We start from the raw sequence: 19127 nt of genomic DNA on the forward strand, positions 1-19127 counted from the left end.
ACTTTCGTCAGGTTGCCCCTCCTACGTTTGGCAAAACTGTTGCGAGTGTTTGTGCATTCGTTTGCTTTGTGTTTCATGCGAAGGGACTTCTCGTGTCTACCGTGTGCCTTGTGTATGTGCACTTTCACCACGTGCAGCCCACGGCATGGCGAAGAGGCAGACAGATAAAACTTTCACAATTTCTTCGGCGGTATGCGAACATCACTTTGAACCGCACTTAGTTCTGCACGACTACGTGCACGTGATAAATGGCAACGAAGTGCGGATTCCACGAGGGAAGCCGTCGCTGGCTCCGGGCACGGTACCAACATTGCTTCTAGGCTGCCCTACGTATCTTTCCACCTCAACACCTCGACAAAGACCGGAAAGGAAGAGGAAAGTTTTAGCAACTACTGAAGTGCCGGGGAAGAGCGTGCCATCAAACCAGGAGCCGGTCCTGTAGCGACGAGGACGATGCTGGAGCGCAAGAGCATGAAGATTCGCTTGTAGCCGATCATAATTCATTCTCTCTAGAATCTCTTCGGACCATGGAAGCTCCATCCAAGGATTGGTGCCGAATTGAGTTGGAGGGGGTCGAGACCGTAATATTTGCAACATCATCTGTCAAAATGGAGAAAAGACTAGAACTATGGCATGAAAAAGCTGTGTGTTTTACAGCATCAGGAGGAGAGTTCACTGCAAAGGTGTAACCTTGGCCTTCTTCGGGTTTCCTCTGCACGTGTAGCCGAGCTCGCGAGCCAGGGCCAACAGCTCGGCATATTTCTGAGACTCCAGGTCGTCAATATTGGAAGGAACATCAATATCCATTGCTTTCAGCTGCGTGTTCGGACCTAGGCTGGAAGTTAACGCGGCAGCGCTTGACCACCCAAATTCAAATCACCCACAAGGCGATCGCGTCGTCACGTGATGGTGCTTTAAAAAGCAGCCCTGCAGCAAACTTAGCTACATCAAAAACATCTCATAAAAACACTTTAATCAAAATTTTAATAAATTGTATGCATCAAAACTACATTGTATGTTTTGCTACGTCTACAATTTTATATTTTATAATCGCCAAATTCAAGGCATGCTGTGCGCTGAAAAAGTTGTGAGTTTTGTGTGTGATGCAAGCAATATTTTGAAGGATGCACATACGATTTTTGCTTACAAAGGAGCCATGAACATTCAGGATTTCAGTCAGATTCCCCACTCTCTGACGACAAAGTTGGCAGCTGCAATTGCCAAGACTGCACATGGTGTCTTCAGCGCACAGTGCCTCGGAATAGTATCCACAGAAAGTAATTCCCTTTTAATTATAATACCAGGTGTTTCAGCTTAGGTGAACTAGATTCATTCATTCATTCATTCATTCATTCATTCATTCATTCATTCATTTATTGTACCCTTAAAGGCCCTTTTCGGGCATTACATAAGGGGGGGGGGGAACAGTTGAAATACAAAGTAAAGAGAATAACAATGTTAATACAGTAAAATACAACACAATGCAATGCAAGAAGAATAAAAAACAACAAAAAGAACTGGAGTACACTAGGAAGAATTTTTAATATAACTTCTTTAGATACTGTGCCGGCCTCTGTGATGTGATGGCAGTGTTGGCGGGCATAAAGAAATGGATTGTTTCTAGCAAGCTGGTTAACTGATTTCTAACAGTTAACTTTCGACTGTTCAGCGAGCCCTCTATTTTATTGGTTCGCCTTCTCTGAAACAACCGGCTTGTGTTGTATTTGTGAACAGTGGCGCTTTCTTTGCTGGCATGTTTGCTCACGTGTATGCTTTTGATTTTCTTTGATTTCAGGACAAATCTGCAACGAGTGCAAGATTCTGCGAAAATCCTTGCTTACCAGAAAATCATGCGTAAATGCCGCTGTGCGCCTGTCTACTGAGAGGGCCCTTGCTCATCGACTCAAGTTGCTTAAGCGGAAGACAGCACGACTTAAAAGCAACACCAACTCTCTAAAGAAGCAGTTAAATGAAATGATGATCCAAAACAAAGCTATTGCAGAGGGGGAACCGACTGAAAAGATGGCAGCCCTTTCTCCAAAGCAGCGTGAGGCAGCACTTCATATCTTCAAGGCCTCATCACGTAAAAGCACCAGGGGAATGAAGTTTTCAAATTATGAAGATGAAGAGTGCATGATTGTATGAACACTTAAGGAAGGAAAAAATCCTAGTACTGCCAAGTAAGTCCACATTTCGCAAATACCTGCAGCTGTACAGGACTGGATTTGGATTCAGTGAGAAGATTTTCGAAGTGATCAGCAAGACAACCTCCTCAATGGACAATTTCTCGCGTCACGGGGGTCTCACATCGGACGAGATGAAACTGTCAGAACACCTTTCCGTGACCACAGCAGGTCATGTGGATGGGTTTGTGGACCTTGGTGCCTCCTCTTCATCAGAAGACAAACACGCTGTCTGTGACCATGGAATGGTCATCATTTTTGTACCTTTTGTTGGGAAGTGGACCCAAATACTGGGTGCATTTGCCACATGTGGAAACGTAGAAGGCAGTCTTCTGGCCAAGATCATGGTCGAAGCTGTGATCCTAGTGGAAAAAGCTGGACTGCGGGTTGATTTTATTACTTCAGATGGAGCAACCTGGAACAGAAAAATGTGGACCAAAATGGGCATTGCTGCATCATTAACTGGGGCCAAGTGCAGCGCTGTGCATCCTGTTGACCCTGGTCGTCAACTCTACTTCATCTCAGATTTCCCGCATTTGATAAAATGTCTGAGGAATGGACTGCTCAAGTCTGACTTCCAAGTGCTGAAGGAAAAGTGAGCTTGAATAATTTGTGCAGCTGAAGTTCACAAAATGGTCATATATATTCGGTGACTATCACATTGCATTGGTTTCAGGTGTCCATGCAGGTGGTTCGGAAGGCTCTCAGAGTGGACAGCACCAGGAGCTGTGTCACTTTGCAGGCAATGCATGGCATCACAAACAGTCACACAAACCCCAACAATTTTGAGAGAATGAGGGTCTCATTAGCATTTCAGCTTTTTGAGAAAAAAGTCATTGATGGGCTGGAGCTCTACAAGACAACGATCGAGGAACACTGTGGTGACATCACAGCTACAGTGAACTTTTTCAAGTGCTACACATTTGTTTGGATGTAACACATTTTTGTTTCTGCTTAGTAGCCTTTTCTATTATTATTGCAATTTACATATAGTTATGCTGTCAATGAACAAAGCAAAACCTTCTCTCCTTCCCTTTTGCAGAGTCATTCACGACCTCATCGAGATCCTGACGTCTCGCTTTCCTGCCGAGGCTCTGCGGCCGAACTCCCCTGCTGTGCAGAAACTTAATTCATTCTTGGAGTTTCTGGGGAGTTGGGAAAATCACACAAAGGGGCAACAAGGCTTCCTTAGCAAATTGACAGCTACTGGACTAAGAGTGACTGTAGCAAGCGTACTTGCACTTTTGAAGTACAGTCGGGGACAAAAGTCTCCGGACCACGTGTTCCTCTAATGAAGCTGATAGCTCTGCTATTAGTCGGCGGCTGGAGACCACACTTGCGGGGGTAAAAGTTAAATTTTTGTTCTTTCATCTCCACAAGTGCGGTCTCCAGCCGCTATCTGATAGTAGAGCTATAAGCTTCGTTTGAGGAACACGTGGTCCGGAGACTTTTGTCCCTGACTGTACCTATGTGATGATCTTGGCTTCAGGTACCTCATGACGTCTAGAGTTAGTCAAGACCCTGTTGAGCGTCCTTTTGGAAATGTACGCCAGTCGTCTGGTTGCAACTCGCATCCAACACCCCAGCAGTTTATTGTCACCGTTAACTGTCTGAGTTTCAGCAGCCTAGCACACTCAGTATCCAGAGGAAATTGTGAGGCTGGTGTCCTCAGCGCTCTTCTGCCTGCAGATGCTGGTATTCAAGCAAGTTCAAGCAGTAAACAACAGCTTGTTGACAAAGTGCTTGACTCGGGAGATTTCAGTGCAGCAGAAGACCTGCTTACGGACAGTGCCCCAGATCACGCATCCTGTGTTGTTGCAAGCAGTGACAGCAGGCTTATTTTCTATACTGCCGGGCATGTTGCCCGAAAGTGCATCGTGAAGTCTGGATGTGAGGCATGTCTCACTCGTCTCTTGATGACAAAAGAGGCTGCAGAATGTTTGAACTTGGCGTCATTCACCCGAATGAGAGATAACGGCGGCCTCCTGTACCCGTCAAGTGCGCTCTATGCATTTGTAGTAAACCTGGAGGAAGCCTTTACTGAATGCTTTAGCCTTTTGGAACTGCATTCTGACAGTGTACTTGATGTTATTGGCCACATTAAGCGAAAACAGAAGATTGATTGAACTTGGATGCAAAGATCACTGTGAGCAAGTTGCAGCTGAAGTGATTGCATTTTATGTTACGACACGCCTACATTTTTTTACAGAAAGCCTAAACCAGGCTAGTCTGAAAAGGCGTGAAGGTGCAAAGCACCTGAAATTGAGCAGGTGCTAAACACCACTCTGCCCGTTTTGAATAAATCAGACTTCAGCCCTGCTTTTCTCTCCGATTTCTTCAGCAGAGCAGCTGCTTACCATATGTAGAGCGCTGCCCCTACTCTGAACTGCATGGGAAAACTCGATGATCAAGAAGTTATCGGGGTGGGCGTAAGTGGATCGAGGGTGGGAATCAACTCTTGCTAAATTTCCGCGCCATTAACAGCACTGAGAAACGACCGTCGGGTTTCCTGCTTTTTGCGGCGCGACTTCGGTAAAAGGACGCAGACGCAAGTTTCGCAAAATGTGTTATTAAATGCCTGCTTATGTCTGTGGACAGCCTATACTATCGCGCTCAGTACGACTCGCAACACACATCAGGTTTTGCGAGCTTATGTCAGGAAGCTATGCTAGTTCGTGGCTGTAACGAAGTTCGTATATAGCTGCTGAGCAGTTTTCTTGGGTGCCTGGTACTGTGCAGCACAGCGTAATCTTTTGCTATCAAACGCAAACCAAGAGAAAGTGCCCGGTAAAGCGTTGCAGGTCATTCTGGTCGCAACTGTACATGTTCAGCACAGTGTAATTAAGTGGCAAATTCGCGTTGATGTAGAAAGGATAATGAACTTTTTTCTACCCCCAACCGGCAACATAGCTTATACTGGGTTGAAAACGCACAACGCGATGTTCAGGCTTGAATGATTTACCAGCATATGTACTACAAGTGTGCAAATAATGAGTAAATGCACGAGGAAAATGGATGTGTTTAGATAACAGCTTCGATAATTTCGCAGCCTGCAATTATTGCGCGCGGGAAAGCCCCAGAAACCGTTCACCGCCGCGCCGGAGCAGTAGGAAAAGTTGCAGTGGCACCATCTCGTGGCATCCATGCGCAACGGGCCGCCTGTGCGGAGCCGTTCGTGCCACTATAATATATTCTAGTTCACTATAGCTAGACCTCTGCCAACCTGTTGCTTTTGTGTGCGCGCGGGCAGCGTGGGTTTGGACTTCTTCAGTGTTGGCCTCATGTTTTGTGTCACCGGCTACCGCGTCCGACACAGTGCGACTCCGGTGTTTTCTATAGCAGCTTCGCATTGCAAGGGCGGGCTCAAAGCCACAACACTACTTTCAAGTGTTTTTGAAGTCGTACACTTTAGAATTTCCATGCTTCGTGTCGTCGAAGAAAGGGGAGAAGTTCGGATTTTGCACCACGTGTGCCTGTGATGTGAACATTTCCCATGGTGGCAAGTCTGACATCAAGGTCCACATTGCTTCAAAAAAGCGCCACGGATACGTGCGAGCCACGGACAGCCAGCCAAGCCTAGCAAGTTTTGTACGCAGTGACAGCGACCTTGGTGTGATTCGCGCAGAATGCCTCTTCACGGCGTTTTCAGTTGAGCACAACATCCCACTGAGTGTCAGCGATCATGCTGGACCACTTTTCCAGAAGATGTTCCCCAAGTGCGAAAAAAACAAACGCTACGCCTGTGGATGAACAAAGACAACTTCAATTGTTCGGGGGCCGCCAACACGGAGACTCCGTTGCTGGATGCCTTAAAACAAGAGGTATTTTCGACTGCTGTGGATGGCAGTAGGTCTCTTCGATTTGGCTGCACTAGCTGCATGAGTTCAGAGAGTGCAGCACTGTCGTATACGTTTTGCCAGTGCAGCACGCACCCTCTACACTATCCTCTGCGTTTTGTACAAGTGCAGGCCTTGTTCTCAACGGGTTCACAACTGCGCTGAACTCACTTCAGAGCAAGTGCCAGCCAGTGCACAATGCCGGGAGTTCTGCCAAGTGCGCAGCAGACGACGGTGGAAATAGCGGTCGGCGACAGTACCAAGACGGTGACGGCTGTTCGTAGCAGCGATGGCTCCTACATTCCTGATGAGAATGGATACCTTTACAAGTAATCAGGTGAGTGTTGTTCAATGGCTTACTGAGAAAACGTGGTAAGCACGTTTCACGTGGTGTGTGGTTTTGTTTGTCTGCTATGGCTCCAAGCAGTGAACAGCAAACTCTAAATTGTGGATTCTCTTTTATGAGTGCGCGAATTGCGCGTACCTGCACTTGTACTGGCAGTCTGAGGAAGCATTTTGGTACTCGCAAGCAAAGTCGCACCACGCTTACGCCACAGACTGGTGCTGTCAAGGGAAATGCACCTTGTGTGATTTCTTGGTCACTTTGCTAAGTTTGCATGTCTACAGCTTGTTCACATTCGGACGGCGAACACTACACTCTTGTTTCTCAAGCTGAGCATACACCTGCCAGCAAGCCATGTGCTTCCGACGAAAGCGCTAGACACCGCTGCCTCTGCCTTAGCAGAGGCAGATGCACCTATACCTGCTTCTGCGGAAGCACATTTTGAAGAACTTTGGACCAGTGCAAAAACGCATTTTTTAATAGACAGGTATGTTGATCTTAAGGACCTGCTTGGCCAGAAAAGGGGATTCACGTATGTGCCCTTCCCTGATTCTATGCAGCATGCTTTCAAACGCAAAAAAAAAAATGTATTTGATAAAAGTGCGAGAATTTGTGCCGAGCGGTCACTGTATTTGAATGTATTGGCAATCACTCTAATACAAACCAAAGTACATTTCATATTTCATCCCAGCATGCTTTTGGAAATATGACCCCTGTTTTTGTAGCTGAGTTTAACAGCTGCTGCAGTACGCGTTTCAGTTGTGGCTTGATTTCTTCAGGACAAAAAAAATGTTGTGGACAAGGTTGGCGAACCTCCAACGATGAGTTTGGAGGCACCCTTTCGGCTGTCCAGGTCGAGAACAAGTGGAAGTCGTTGGAGCGCATGTTCAAAAGAGCGAGAACGAAGAAGAATACATCGGGGCACCACCACATGCCATGCGAGTACGAGGAGTGAGCACCCAGTCCAATAAATGTCTAGCAGACTTGCTGAATAGTTCTAATAGAGCTTAACGCCATGTAGGGAGCTGGCCAGGGAGTTTGGAAAGACAGCACCATATATAGCCACCAGCACTCCTCGAGACTGGAGTCTCTGCAGGAAGCTAAGAGTAAGTGTACTAATAACATTAAATGCATTTGTCTTTGTAGGTAGGCTTACAACTGGAACAGCAGACTAAATTTGGTGCATGAGAAGGAACACACATGAAAAGGCTAAGCATCGACTACAAGCTGAAATAACATTTACATTGTAAGCAATGCTTCTTATCTTCCTGAACAGTTAGAGCAAAAAAAGCATGTCACATGTGTCCATTCCTGTGCAGCTGGTTTCCTAGTGAAGTACTTGGTGCAAACCACAGAAAGTGATGTAATGTTTGTATTCATGTGTGCAAAGTGTGGCCGCAGAGTCCTTCAGGGACATGGAGGAGGTGCCGGCCAGCATGGCCCCGCAGGCAGAGGACATCTTCAAACAGTGTCCTTGCCGAAACGCTGCTGAATTGGATGCAGCTAGAGCTAAGCGCCACGAAGAGCGCATGGCCAAGTTTGATATGCTCACTGACGTCATGCGAATAAACAAGCAGTAAACCTTTGGTGTTTCGTGACCTGTGTGCCACATACCCCAAATGAAAAGGAAACGATCAAAATATGTTTCCGCATTCATTCACTTCAACTTGAACAGCACTAGAATTCATGCAAGCACTACACAAACAGCATGGCAGTGGCATGACACAATCTTCATGAAAATTTTTTGATTGCCTTTTCAAACCCTGTGCCAAACAGATGCAGACTGCCAGACAGGCTTGGGTGCTGCAGACATCAAGGGCCTGGAGGACCAAATTTCAGGCGTGACAACAACTTAAAGCATCTGAAGAGGCTTCACATTCAATGAGTTTTACTGAAGAGGCATTACAAGGCTGTGACGACAGAGTGGCATTTTACATTGGGCTCCCAACATTTGTAATGCTTCTTTCATATTTAAGCTAGTGAAGGACCATATATCTCATTCAAGAAAACATTCTCCGACACAGTTTCAGGAAATGGTACTTTTTTTAATAAGAATGGGGTTAGGATGCCAATACCAGGACTTGGCGTACCGTTTCTGTGTGTCACTATCAACAGCATCGAGGATCTGCGGCAAATGGCTGAATGTATTCTTCCGTCGGATCAGACCTCTTGTGCACTGGACTCATAAAGAACACGTAATGAAAACAATGCCCCTTGCTTTCATCGATAACTCTGGTCTAAAAGTTAGGGCTATTCTTGATCGCTTCAAGGTTTTCATTGACAGGCCAAGCTCATACCTCCCTCGGGCAGAAATATGGTCCCATTATAAACACCATAACACACTGAAATTTCTTTTGGAAGTGAGCCCACAACGAGCTGTGACGTTTTAGTCCAAAGCATATGGCCGGGCAAGCGACACATTCATCACGGAGGAATGTGGAGTGCTTGACCTTTTAGGATATGGAGGCGTCTTACTTGCCGACAGGGGGGTTCCTAATCTGCGAAAGTGTTGGACTGTGCCATGCAACTCTAGCTATTCCTGCCTTCACTAAAGGAAAGAGACAGCTTTCAAGCGAAGACATTGAAAGGACTAGAGACGTAGCAAACATGCCGATACACATAGAAAGAGTCATTGGAATGGTACGCAACAAGTATACCATACTCAAGAGAGGTCTTTTACCACGAAAATTGACCTTTTCCGAAACCTAGGTGGTGACCGACCATGCCTCCTTTGACACCTATGCGAGATCTGTACATCTCCTATGTTCAAAAAGAAAATGGAAAAAAAATGCCTGTTTGCTCCATGTTTAGAAGAATAGTTATTGCTCATCTGGCAAAGCAATAAATACTTAGCGTTCCGTTTTTAGCCAAAACAATCCTCAGGAGCTGCCGGTACCTCTCGCAACGCCATTGTTTTGCTTCTCTTTCGGCTTGCTTGCACGGCCAAAACCAGTCCCTGATGAGGAGGATGTTTCAAGACAGTGCAGCGTGTGTTGCACTGCTTAAATAGGGGGGGCCCTCCGCAGTTTATTTTATTTTTATGAAGAGCGATATGCAACAGAGGCCAGTCATGCGTGCAATATGATTTTTTTTTCATTTCCATCATAATCTCATAACATATTTTGGTCAGTTGTTGGCCCCTTTAATAATTTGAACTTGAAGGCAACTGAATTCCTGTTTCAAGTTTTGCAGAGTTTGAATTAAGACCATTGCACTTGTTGATGGGAACAAAGGTTCTGTTTGAGTGAGCCAAAAATTTGTACTAAGAAAGGTTGAATTAGATGAGTTAAAGTTAATGAGTCATCTGTAAGTGCACGTTTGTTATGTTTGCTCTGTCCAGCTATACTTTCAGATGAATTCATGCTTTCTTATTTAGGAAAGTGTTTTTTTTTTTTTTCAGGCATTAATCAACGCACAGTGAAGTTGCTTTTAGAAATAAGATCCGATATAAAAGAACTAAAAGGAAATCATTCTGCGACGCTAGAGGAGACGGCGGGAAGCGACGCAGTAATGGTTGCCTCCTCACTGGAAAGCCTTGCCAACATTGAAGAGGCCCTATCCGATAAAGATCAGAGGGCTCTTCTGGTAAGAAAACATTTGCTCTCTTGCAGCCATTTGTCTTCTCAAGTGATGTTAGAAATATATGGGAGCAAGTCCTGAAGTAGTTCTAGTAAAAGCTCGTTAGTTTATAGGTCATTATTATGAATTTTTTGATAATTTTAACTGTACTACTTCTTCTGGCCAAGCTTCATGGAAGCATATACGTAATAATAAAGCCTATTAATTCGAACGTGAATCAATTCTGCCATGGTTAATTCTAACTATGCCCTGCCATGCCCCGGTTGCCTGGCGCCTGGCACGGGGCCAAAGAAACGTCCTCACGATACGGTGGCCTATTCAGTTATGTCACAAGGCTACATTGCCTCAAAAATGCAGAGAGAAGGTAAAACCATGAAACTGTATGACAAAATCATTGCCATGACCGGCATGGCAGCCATGGGTGGGCAGGGACAGAGGGGGAGCAGCTGCCTGCTTTGTTCTGTGTAACATCTGAGACTTGCAACTAAAAGCTAGTTAATTCGACCTCCGTTAATTCATAAATTTGAACAGCTGGCATAATCCTGGCCAACGGCCATGGCTTCGGAAGCCCACCAATTTGGATGCTATGGGTCTCGCAGTGGTTAATTTGAACGGGCTCTTAAAGGCTAGCTGCAGCCAGGTATGATCGGCGAGGTAAGCAATCATCAAGGTAGCCCTCCCCAAACCAGAACTGCATGCTATTTTCATACATTAATACCATGAGTGTAATCATGGCTGTGTATCAATTTTCTTTTCACTGCAGAGAAAATTCATTTTTGCAGGAATCTTTATTTGTCATTTTTAATTCATCACGGAAAAAAAGACTGTCAGTTTGCATGTCACAATAACGATCAAGTCAAGGGCAAGCAGCCTTGTATATATTATTTTAGAGTGATGAATCCATACTCAAGTAGGTTACTTTAGATACCAATTTGAAAGTGGATTTTCTGAGTCATATAATAGAATGAGGTGCACAGTTCAATGTATGCATGTTCACAGTTCATACAAGATGTAAGGGGGGGTTGATATATTTGTAGCAAATATCAATTTCTAGGTTTACTGCTGTAAGTCAGTGATATTGGTTTGTTTTTGCAGTGGCCCTGCGGCGGTCTTGCCCGTTGGGCAAAGAAGTGGACTTAAGACGTGATATTGGGGACCATTTTCGTCATGCGCCAGCACGCTGCAAAAAACGGCAAGTTTATTATTAAGGCGGAAGCCATTAATGCCTCATCGTTGTAAGCAGGAGCTGTCGACAAGAAATGTCACGCTTTTCAGTTGGTCGAAACGGTCCTAACGTCCCAGTGCGCGAATTTCAAACGGGGCCAATTGTACTTTGGCTAGTAACCATGCAACCAATTAAAGGGATCGTATAGTGATGCTTTAAGTAAGTTTGAGTTCAGTTAATTGCTTACTTAATCAATTAGTCCAATTAACCTTCCCAGTCAGACCAGATAAATAAATAAAACCGAGTAAGAAATTGACCGAGCTTGGGAATCGAACCCCGTTCTCCGGAGTGCGAGTCGAGCACGCTACCACTCCGCTATGCCAGTTCGATGGTTTGGAATGAACAAAGGTGCGTCTAGTGAATACGGTGTCTTCGTTCACTCCCATATTCCTCCCTTCCCGTTACGGCGAGGTTCAGGTGTGCACCGAGATATGCGAGACAGATACATTTCCTTTCCTCAAAAACCAATTTACTGACGAGCAAGGCGTATTTGTCCGCGTTTCACATTGGTCCAAATTGTCGTGATGTCACCACGCGCGAATTTTGACGGGTGTCCACCGAAATATGTGACACAGTTACTGTGCAACTTTCTTTCGTCAAATACAATTTTCGACTAGTGCTACTGAGATATGCGAGACAGTTAATGCGTAATTTCCTTTCCTCAAATACAATTTTCATTTTCTTCATTACGGCCCCTCTTTCTTCTTTCACTCCACTTCCTCCCTTCCTGTACAGTGCGGCTCAGGTGTCCACCGAGACGACAGAGAATTACTGCGCCATATCCTTTCCTTAAAAAGCGTTGCGTTCAAAGGGCAAGGCATCGCGCCGAACGGATGGTGGCGTTCAATGGACTCCGTGGCAGCGCTACAACACGCTGCCGCGTTCCACTCCTAAAGGCGAAGCTTAAGCGTCATTAATTGGCAGTTAATTAATGCACCAACAAAATGTGAAGTGAACAATCGCGTAGCAGCATGCAGCACTCAGGCTTTCGCCTTTCAGCACTTTAGCCGCTAAAGTTCCTCGTAATTTTTTTATACTTGTGTAGGGAAGCCGGACCACCATTTAGTCAGCTCGTGTGTCGAGCTGTGCAAAAACTGTTCACTTGTCACAACTTAGCTTTCCAGCGTGAAGCACGTTATATGCGACAGCAGAGGCAAAACCTATGGGAAATGCAAGTAAAAATTAAGGTTACAGTGTAAAGCCGTCATTGTTGCCTGAGTGGCAATTTTGATGATTTTAAAAGCAGAAATTCAGAAGAGTTTAGTCTTCTTGGTTTCCGCATTATCTCTCTAATAAATATTGGCACATTTCAGACACAATTCTCACCCTACAAATTATTTAGATATTTGATTACTTTGTAAGTGCTCTCTTGAACTTTGACTGAATAATGGTAATTTTTGTGTTTTTGTTCTTTTAATCCAGTGACTCCAGTGGAGTGGATGACCCAGCGATGTGCAGTCTCATTCACGGAATGGATGACCCGAATGATGTGTAATGCAAAATAAATGATGTAAAGGGCTCTCACATGTGCACCTGGTGTAATTTTTGCACTGTAGTGCCTGTCGTTCAATGTGACAGGTGAGCAGTGCTGGAGTAATTCTACTGTAGACCACAATTACTGTGTATAACCACCTTTTGGTGTGTGTCTCGTCTACGTATAAGCGCATATACATTAGCCACTTCTGGAAGGCAGCAGGGACACACACAATTCATCAGCACTGGCCACACCTTCCCTACTATGAACGGATGGTGCTGGTTATATAGCTTTTACCCATGTGTTCCTCAAGAAGCTAGTGCATGCATTGCATCAGATTACATTCTACTAATGTTCAGGCAACGCAACTTTTAGCATAATTTGTTAGTATAATGTCATAATAACATCACGTCAACGTCCCCTGAATGTAGCATAAACGTTATTATACGACGTTATCTGGTGATCAAAAATAGTGACATCAGCAACAATCAGGCAACGTTACTCTCCGACATTTGTGACCATTCAGATAACGTTCAAGCAACATTTTGCGTTACCTGGGCAAGCTCAGCTGAGTGCTGTTTTGAACGCTGATTGGTGGCACTGCGCGCCTCCCTCGCTTCCATCTGCGTGGTTCTGTTATTGTTCCAAACTGTGCACTCAAGTGTCGTTTCATGCATTGTGCGGTGAAGCCTGCTCGTACGGTGAAGCCTGCTCGTACCGCTACTGCAGCATTGCACCGTGAAAGATTCCAGGGAGGCCCTACCAATTAGATGCTCTGCTTTGACACTGATAGCAGTGCGCACGAAACAAGGCAATCATGGAAATACAAAAAACAGACATTTTTGGTTTGGTTTTGGTTTTGTGGGGTTTAACGTCCCAAAGCGACTAAGGCTATGAGAGACGCCGTAGTGAAGGGCTCCGGAAATTTCGACCACCTGGGGTTTTTTAACGTGCACTGACATCGCACAGCACACGGGCCTCTAGAATTTCTCCTCCAAAGAAATTCTAGCCGGCGCGGCCGGGATCGAACCCGCGTCTTTTGGGCCAGCAGCCGAGCACCATAGCCACTGAGCCACCGCGGCGGCTAGACATTTTTGTATTGTTCTTATCCGAAACACACGCGACCATTGCTCATTCTTTCACTATATATATTTACTGCGGTGCAAGTGGTTCTTGTCAGTGTTCCAGGTTAATATGATAATTTGAATTTTTTTTTCCAGTCCCTTGAAGTCCGAATTAGTTACCTTTTGCAGTAATACACATTTTGTTGAAAGCTACATTAGAAGCTTTGAAATTAACTTTTTTTTTTTTTTTGAGGTTAAGTAAAGCAGACTTGTTCTGCAGATCATATCTTTGTAGCACAAGCCGAAATGCGGTCTAGAAGAAACTTGGTGTTACGCAAAAATAAGCTGTGAAAGCGCATTAATTCGGACTAAAAGACCAGAAAGAAAAGACAAAAGCTAAGGAAACGATTTTTAAAGTTGTTCTGCAAGGAGCTGAGACATCGTTGCCTGCTTTTGGCATAGAAAACTGCACAGCAGTGATTTTCCAGAGCTCTGTCAAGTGCTTCATAGAGTGCGAACATTTAGAAGCTTCCGAACAAAATTCTTCCAGAGTGGAAAGGGCCTCTGTGGACATTTTCTTAGTGTGGCGCAATACCAGTAGCAGCTTTGCATGTGAGGAGAGCCCACTGCAGACTCGTTGTGCTGGTCGTACTTTGACATGCCCACTGTTGGGAAGCCATTCAAATTAACCTGTGCGAGTGCTGTTATTTGAATTCATGAGCTTTTGATGTCATAGGTTGGCATTGGCTTGTGCCATGCAGGCATTCCGAAAATTATTCAAATTTCTGAATAAACGGCAATTGAATTAATTATGTCTTACTCTTTTCAGCAGCAACATATTGAACTTGAAAAATTGTTATTCTGTTATTGATGTCATAAGCATAGAATAGTCGTCTGAGTTAATTATTTGCCGTAGTATTGCATTCCCTTCAATTGTGCTTATGAACTACTGGCAACATAATGATTCCTTTTTACGAAACATTGATGCATATATGTATTTTAATGTCCAGATGTATTTCAATTTGAACCCTCTATATATGGAGAGTCCACTTCGGATCAAGTTGGGAAATTGCCTTGTGTTGCATTTGGCTTTGTGGAGTTGAAACCCTCATTTTATACAAGTGCAGTTGAATGAGGATTTTGATGCATAGTATTTTGTGCAGATGTATTTTAATTTGAGCCCTCTATATATGGAGAGTCCACTTCGGATCAAGTTGGGAAATTGCCTTGTGTTGCATTTGGCTTTGTGGAGTTGAAACCCTCATTTTATACAAGTGCAGTTGAATGAGGATTTTGATGCATAGTATTTTGTGCAGATGTATTTTAATTTGAGCCCTCTATATATGGAGAGTCCACTTCGGATCAAGTTGGGAAATTGCCTTGTGTTGCATTTGGCTTTGTGGAGTTGAAACCCTCAATTTATACAAGTGCAGTTGAATGAGGATTTTGATGCATAGTATTTTGTGCAGATGTATTTTAATTTGAGCCCTCTATATATGGAGAGTCCACTTCGGATCAAGTTGGGAAATTGCCTTGTGTTGCATTTGGCTTTGTGGAGTTGAAACCCTCATTTTATACAAGTGCAGTTGAATGAGGATTTTGATGCATAGTATTTTGTGCAGATGTATTTTAATTTGAGCCCTCTATATATGGAGAGTCCACTTCGGATCAAGTTGGGAAATTGCCTTGTGTTGCATTTGGCTTTGTGGAGTTGAAACCCTCATTTTATACAAGTGCAGTTGAATGAGGATTTTGATGCATAGTATTTTGTGCAGATGTATTTTAATTTGAGCCCTCTATATATGGAGAGTCCACTTCGGATCAAGTTGGGAAATTGCCTTGTGTTGCATTTGGCTTTGTGGAGTTGAAACCCTCATTTTATACAGTGCAGTTGAATGAGGATTTTGATGCATAGTATTTTGTGCAGATGTATTTTAATTTGAGCCCTCTATATATGGAGAGTCCACTTCGGATCAAGTTGGGAAATTGCCTTGTGTTGCATTTGGCTTTGTGGAGTTGAAACCCTCATTTTATACAAGTGCAGTTGAATGAGGATTTTGATGCATAGTATTTTGTGCAGATGTATTTTAATTTGAGCCCTCTATATATGGAGAGTCCACTTCGGATCAAGTTGGGAAATTGCCTTGTGTTGCATTTGGCTTTGTGGAGTTGAAACCCTCATTTTATACAAGTGCAGTTGAATGAGGATTTTGATGCATAGTATTTTGTGCAGATGTATTTCAATTTGAACCCTCTATATATGGAGAGTCCACTTCGGATCAAGTTGGGAAATTGCCTTGTGTTGCATTTGGCTTTGTGGAGTTGAAACCCTCATTTTATACAAGTGCAGTTGAATGAGGATTTTGATGCATAGTATTTTGTGCAGATGTATTTTAATTTGAACCCTCTATATATGGAGAGTCCACTTCGGATCAAGTTGGGAAATTGCCTTGTGTTGCATTTGGCTTTGTGGAGTTGAAACCCTCATTTTATACAAGTGCAGTTGAATGAGGATTTTGATGCATAGTATTTTGTGCAGATGTATTTTAATTTGAGCCCTCTATATATGGAGAGTCCACTTTGGATCAAGTTGGGAAATTGCCTTGTGTTGCATTTGGCTTTGTGGAGTTGAAACCCTCATTTTATACAAGTGCAGTTGAATGAGGATTTTGATGCATAGTATTTTGTGCAGATGTATTTTAATTTGAGCCCTCTATATATGGAGAGTCCACTTCGGATCAAGTTGGGAAATTGCCGTGTGTTGCATTTGGCTTTGTGGAGTTGAAACCCTCATTTTATACAAGTGCAGTTGAATGAGGATTTTGATGCATAGTATTTTGTGCAGATGTATTTCAATTTGAACCCTCTATATATGGAGAGTCCACTTCGGATCAAGTTGGGAAATTGCCTTGTGTTGCATTTGGCTTTGTGGAGTTGAAGCCCTCATTTTATACAAGTGCAGTTGAATGAGGATTTTGATGCATAGTATTTTGTGCAGATATATTTTAATTTGAACCCTCTATATATGGAGAGTCCACTTCGGATAAAGTTGGGAAATTGCCTTGTGTTGCATTTGGCTTTGTGGAGTTGAAACCCTCATTTTATACAAGTGCAGTTGAATGAGGATTTTGATGCATAGTATTTTGTGCAGATGTATTTTAATTTGAGCCCTCTATATATGAAGAGTCCACTTCGGATCAAGTTGGGAAATTGCCTTGTGTTGCATTTGGCTTTGTGGAGTTGAAACCCTCATTTTAAACAAGTGCAGTTGAATGAGGATTTTGATGCATAGTATTTTGTGCAGATGTATTTTAATTTGAGCCCTCTATATATGGAGAGTCCACTTCGGATTAAGTTGGGAAATTGCCCTGTGTAGCATCTGGCTTTGTGGAGTTGAAAGCTTCATTTTATACAAGTGCAGTTGAATAAGGATTTGCTGCAGTCCATCTCTAGCGGACTACAAAAAATTAGCACAAGTATTAGCCTTGCTGTGCATAGTGGCAGCTGACGGTCATGCGCTTACATCATTCATGAAGCTCCAGATTAGAACTTGTCATCGTTCAAGGTGGCCTTAATTAAAGTAATGGCTTCACTTTTTCCCCTCATCTTATTGTTAGGGAAGGATATGGCATTGAGTCGTGCATAAAAGGAAGTTGATATGACGATGCAAAGATGGGTGTATATAAAACAGAGAATTCTGTTATTGGCTGGCTGAGTCACACCACTGTAATGATCATAGGTGTGTTTGAGTCATTTGTACACCCAGTTCTACATGCTTCTGATTTTATGTTTTCTTGCACATAGCTCCTCAAAGAGGGAGTTTTATTAAAGATTCATTGTATGGTTTTCATGGCATATTCACTTTATGCAATCTGCATAATCCATTTCACATAAAAACACTGGCACTCATTGCCGGCGACACGGCTGATGAGGCCACAAAACTTATCATGAAGTTGGTGGTCAAAACACCTGTGGCCCTCAGGTACACATTGGAGGGGCGGGGCGAGAAACAGGCGTTCAAGACGCTACGGCTGTACAGCGCAATTGTTGGTGAGTACATGTGAACCTTCTGAGGATTATAGACATTTTGTGAACACACCATCAAACTGTAGGAAAAAGCTATTTTCAATCCATCACGTGGTGTGGTTTCAGCACTTCCGCCATCAATTAAGTATAGGCATCCAGATTTAATGGCTCATGCACCTTTTGGTTATGCTTTACCATATGCTGTATATTAATAGCAAAAGCAATTTGCTGATATTTCAAGTATTGCACATTGAAGCATTGCATATGGTTATGAAGTATTTCCTGAAATATGTGATTGTAATACTGTGCAAAGTGATTTTTACCCACCCCACCGAATCTTAATTTGATATGTATACATTTATTTGTTCACTTTTACAGCTGCTGTACAGCGCAGGATACCCACAGCCACTGTGGAAACAATAAACAACAGAGTGGCTGCGTTTCTTCGGGGCACAAGAGACAGGGATGGCGGCCGAAAGGCTCAAATGAAGGAGGGCCATCTTTCATCCCTGTAACTGGGGCATAAGAACGCCCAAAAATGAGTTTGGAACTCTCCGGAATAATTTGGACCATCTGGGAATCTTTAACGTCAGTGCACGTTAAAGATCCCCAGGTGGTCCAAATTACTCCGGAGACATCCACTAAGGCACCTCTTTCGTCCTTTTTTCTTTCACTCCCTCCTCTAACCCTTCCCATAAGGCGCAGTTTGGGTGTCCCCCCAGATATGTGAGACAGTTACTGCGCCATTTCCCTTTTTTTTTCCAGAACCAATTTTCAAAATATCTTGAAAAAACAATAAATAAATAAGAAGCATTCTCACTTGCATTGTTTATGGTTTAGGGCGGTTCAACACCCCAAAGCGACTCGTGCCAGGAGGGACGCCGGAGTGAAGGGCTTTGGAAATTTCAACCACCTGGGGTTGAACTGTGACGTCAGATATGTGGAATGTATTTCCAGCAGTAACAGGCACACAAAAAGTACTGATGAAGTGAAGAAAGCCTGTCTGAGTTGGCAAGGTAAGCCTAAAGTGCCTAGATCAGTCGGCCCAAAGGCATACAGCTATGGGTTCTATGTGGGTAACCCTTGTTGACTTCCCATAAGTGTCCCCTAAAAGCCCACGAGGCTGTTCTGGTAGACCCTGTGGAGACAGCGTAGGTGAACCATGCACAGGAAGCCGAAGTGGGGCTAGAACGAGGTAGCCCAGTGGGCCCAGAGCGGGCTAGTCCAAGTGGGCCCAGAGTAGCCCGCTGTGGGCCCAGAGGGCGCCCAGTGTGGCGCCACCCCTCGGTGAAAGTGCACAACTCCGCGGCGGAACGCCAACATTTGGAGAGCGAGCCGTCTGCCTGGCATCTAGTTAAGGGAAGGCGTTGCCGAAGCATAGCCTCCTATATTTTTTC

The 19127-nt window shown here is 44.0% G+C and overlaps 1 protein-coding gene, 1 long non-coding RNA gene and 3 pseudogenes across 3 annotated transcripts in view; 4 read left to right on the forward strand and 1 right to left on the reverse strand.

Moving 5' to 3' along the window:
- LOC149367889 (uncharacterized) overlaps nucleotides 1–19127 on the reverse strand; it is a 196201-nt gene that overhangs the window by 161936 nt on the left and 15138 nt on the right. The window lies entirely within an intron of this gene.
- Nucleotides 3653–4559, forward strand: LOC149367903 (uncharacterized; annotated as a pseudogene).
- Nucleotides 6218–6998, forward strand: LOC149367904 (uncharacterized; annotated as a pseudogene).
- On the forward strand, nucleotides 7778–9087 carry LOC149367905 (uncharacterized; annotated as a pseudogene).
- Nucleotides 9322–18245, forward strand: LOC149367906 (uncharacterized). The gene is made up of 4 exons (XM_089575395.1): nucleotides 9322–9343; nucleotides 9847–9957; nucleotides 17605–17754; nucleotides 18109–18245. The coding sequence occupies exons 1-4, from the start codon at nucleotides 9322–9324 to the stop codon at nucleotides 18243–18245; spliced, it is 420 nt and encodes a 139-aa protein (XP_089431521.1).

The sequence above is a fragment of the Amblyomma mixtum genome, chromosome 1 (genome assembly GCF_055824585.1).
Source record: "Amblyomma mixtum isolate Tamu chromosome 1, ASM5582458v1, whole genome shotgun sequence".
Classification (NCBI taxonomy): domain Eukaryota; kingdom Metazoa; phylum Arthropoda; class Arachnida; order Ixodida; family Ixodidae; genus Amblyomma; species Amblyomma mixtum.